The sequence below is a fragment of the Eulemur rufifrons genome, chromosome 6 (genome assembly GCF_041146395.1).
Source record: "Eulemur rufifrons isolate Redbay chromosome 6, OSU_ERuf_1, whole genome shotgun sequence".
In the NCBI taxonomy this organism is placed as follows: Eukaryota; Metazoa; Chordata; class Mammalia; order Primates; family Lemuridae; genus Eulemur; species Eulemur rufifrons.
The window spans coordinates 4,531,405-4,534,170 of record NC_090988.1 but is presented as its reverse complement, the minus strand read 5'-3'; the positions used below and the strand labels follow the sequence as shown (position 1 = coordinate 4,534,170).

Here is a 2,766-nt window from a genome sequence, read left to right as displayed (position 1 = left end):
ACCATCTCAATATTATCACAAATCTTCAAAAAAATTTTCCAGTATATTTATTGAAATAAATTTGGGTATAAGTGGACCCCTGTAGTTCAAACCTGTGTTCAAGGGTCAGCTATACTTCTCATTCTCATCACTTAGCTGTGTTAAGAGCAAAATTCTTGGGACATGTTACAGAATTTCTACTCTTTCCTTCCTCCTGCTAGAAGGAGGAAGCAATTTTTCTCTAATCTTCCCTGTGAGTACTACCAGTAGAGTTTCAGGAGATAAATTTCACAAATTAGTGGAACCCCGTAGACTGGGTCCCCTGGAGTTTTGACTCTCAAACTTGTCCACACTCAGCCTTCAGCAGTTCATTTATTTGAATTTAGGTTTTTATTGTACTATTTCTCACAGAAATTTCAGTTTTGGGGTTTCTGATCCAATAAGTTATTCTTTTATCTGTTAGGTTGGTGGAGTCTCTCCCAAAATCCAGATCCCAGATACTGTCGGAGGTCGAGCTTTGTGAACAAGCCTTTCTGTGAATATGCAGTCTCAGGTCTGCTTACTCACATAAACTCCCTTCTGTACACGAATTAGTGAGACTTTGTTATCACAGGAACTATAGACACACTGTGCAAAGAGGTAAAAATTAGGGGTGACCTAGCTGTAAATCTTACTCCCTGGGCCTAACAACTACAGGTGTGTTTCTCTTCTGCTGTTACTTTACCAGATAGTTCAATTCTAGCATCAGAATTGCTGTGTGGGAGGAAGTGAGTGTAGACAGAGTCGGAGTCTGATGACCAAGTCCATGGAATAAATGTCTGGAGACTACAGAATACTATGATCTTAAGAAGACAGTATAGGTCCCCAATGGTATGAATCTCAGCCATCCTCCTGTGCACATGTGAGATGTTTGAGGACTCAGTGACCTTTGAGGATGTGGCTGTGAACTTCACACTGGAAGAGTGGACTTTGCTGGATCCTCCCCAGAAGAATCTCTACAGAGATGTGATGTGGGAAACCTTCAGGAACCTGACCTCTCTAGGTGAGGATGACATCGTGCCTTCACTTAGTCTATTAGAGAACAAGTGATTTTGTTCATCAGTGCTGTTCCATGATTTCCAACATGGAAAGGAAATAGTTTGGTGTTAGATCAGACATGATGGTTGTTGAGTACCATGAACCTAGAGCCTAATAATTTTTCTATAATTTTGTAATAATTCATAATGATTTTTCTGGATCTACATTTTAGGAAAAAAATGGGAAGACCAGAACACTGAAGATCAGTATGAAAATCCCAGGAGAAATTTAAGGTAATTTGCACTCACAAGAGAAAGCAGTTGTCCCTGGAGAGAATCTTGGAATGACAGGAAATTGTAAAAACAAGCAAACAAAAGAAATGAGCCCATGTTAATATTTATTTATTCTTGGAAAATATTCTTCAAAAATATATGCTGAAATGTGTCGTAGATATTATTAATAAATGTTTGCAATATAGTTCTCTTAGAAATAGTATTAAGAAACCCATATGAACATCATTGTTTTAATAATAGTCATTTTGTGACGTTCAGTCTATTCATGTTCAATTCAGATAGGACAGTTGACACTTTTTCCCTGATAATGTTAAAAATGTAAGTGTAATACCTGTTAATAAATACAAAATCATTTATAAACAAACCTTTAATAATGTGCTTCTCATTTTTCACAGAAGTCAGATTCTAGAGAGACCCTGTGACAGTAAAGAAGGTAGTCCAGGTGGAAACACCTTCAGCCAGAGTTCAGATTGCATTCAGAACAAGAAAACTTATCCTGGAGTAAAACCATGTGAAAGCAATATGTGCAGAGAAGTCGGCATGAGTCATTCATCCCTTCACAGGCACATCAGGGCTGAGATTGGACACAAACCATATGAGTGTCAGGAATATGGAGAAAAACCATATATACATAAGCCACATGGGAAAGCCATCAGTTATCGCCACTCTTTTGGAATACATGAAAAGTCTCACTCTAGAGGGAAAAACTGTGTGTAAGCATTGTGGGAAAGCTTTCCTCAGTTTCAATTCCTTTCGAGTACATGAAATAACACACACTGGGGAGAAACCCTATGCATGTGAGCAATGTGATAAAGTCTTCATTTGGTCCACTTCCTTTTGAAGACATGAAAGAAATCACACAGGATAGAAACCCTATGAATGTCAGCAACGTGGGAAAGCCTTCAGTTGCTCCAGTTCCTTACAAAATCATGAAAGAATTCACACTAGAGAGAAACGTTATAATTGTAAGGAATGTGGTGAAGCTTTCCCTTCTCTCGTCATAAGTGTTTGGACACACATGAAAATGCACAGTGGAGATGGACCTTATAAGTGTCAGGTATGTGGGAAAGCCTTTGATTTTTTCCAGATCACTTCGAATACATGAAAGAACACACACTAGATAGAAACCCTATGCTTGTAAGCAGTGTGGGAAAACCTTTGGTTATTCCAATTCCTTATGAAATCATGAAAGGACTCACACTGGAGAGAAACTCTATAATTGTAAGGAATGTGGTAAAGCCTTCATTTCTCTCATAAATGTTCAGACACACATGAAAATTCACAGTGGAGATAAACCTTATAAGTGTAAGGTGTGTGGTAAAGCCTTTAATTTTCCCTGTTTATTTCGAATACACAAAAGAACACACACTGGAGAGAAGCCCTACGAATGTAAGGAATGTCAGAAAGCATTTAGTTGTCCCCAGAACCTTCGAAGACACTTGAAAATGCACATTGGAGATGGACCCTATAAGTGTCA

The 2,766-nt window shown here is 38.3% G+C and overlaps 1 protein-coding gene across 1 annotated transcript; it reads left to right on the top strand.

Annotated features, from left to right (window-relative positions):
- The first annotated feature begins 614 nt into the window (after nt 1-614).
- On the top strand, nt 615-2,389 carry LOC138383658 (zinc finger protein 627-like). Its single transcript, XM_069468659.1, has 3 exons — nt 615-1,021; nt 1,229-1,289; nt 1,685-2,389. Exons 1-3 carry the CDS (start codon nt 886-888, stop codon nt 2,004-2,006), a joined length of 519 nt encoding a protein of 172 aa, XP_069324760.1. The 5' UTR covers nt 615-885; the 3' UTR covers nt 2,007-2,389.
- Nucleotides 2,390-2,766: the final 377 nt, after the last annotated feature.

Excerpts from the sequence above, each read along its gene's own strand:
- LOC138383658 (XM_069468659.1), top strand. The coding sequence starts at position 886 with ATGTTTGAGGACTCAGTGACCTTTGAGGATGTGGCTGTGAACTTCACA. Across the intron at positions 1,022-1,228 it reads CAGGAACCTGACCTCTCTAG|GAAAAAAATGGGAAGACCAG; the intron begins GTGAGGATGACA and ends TCTACATTTTAG. Across the intron at positions 1,290-1,684 it reads AATCCCAGGAGAAATTTAAG|AAGTCAGATTCTAGAGAGAC; the intron begins GTAATTTGCACT and ends CATTTTTCACAG.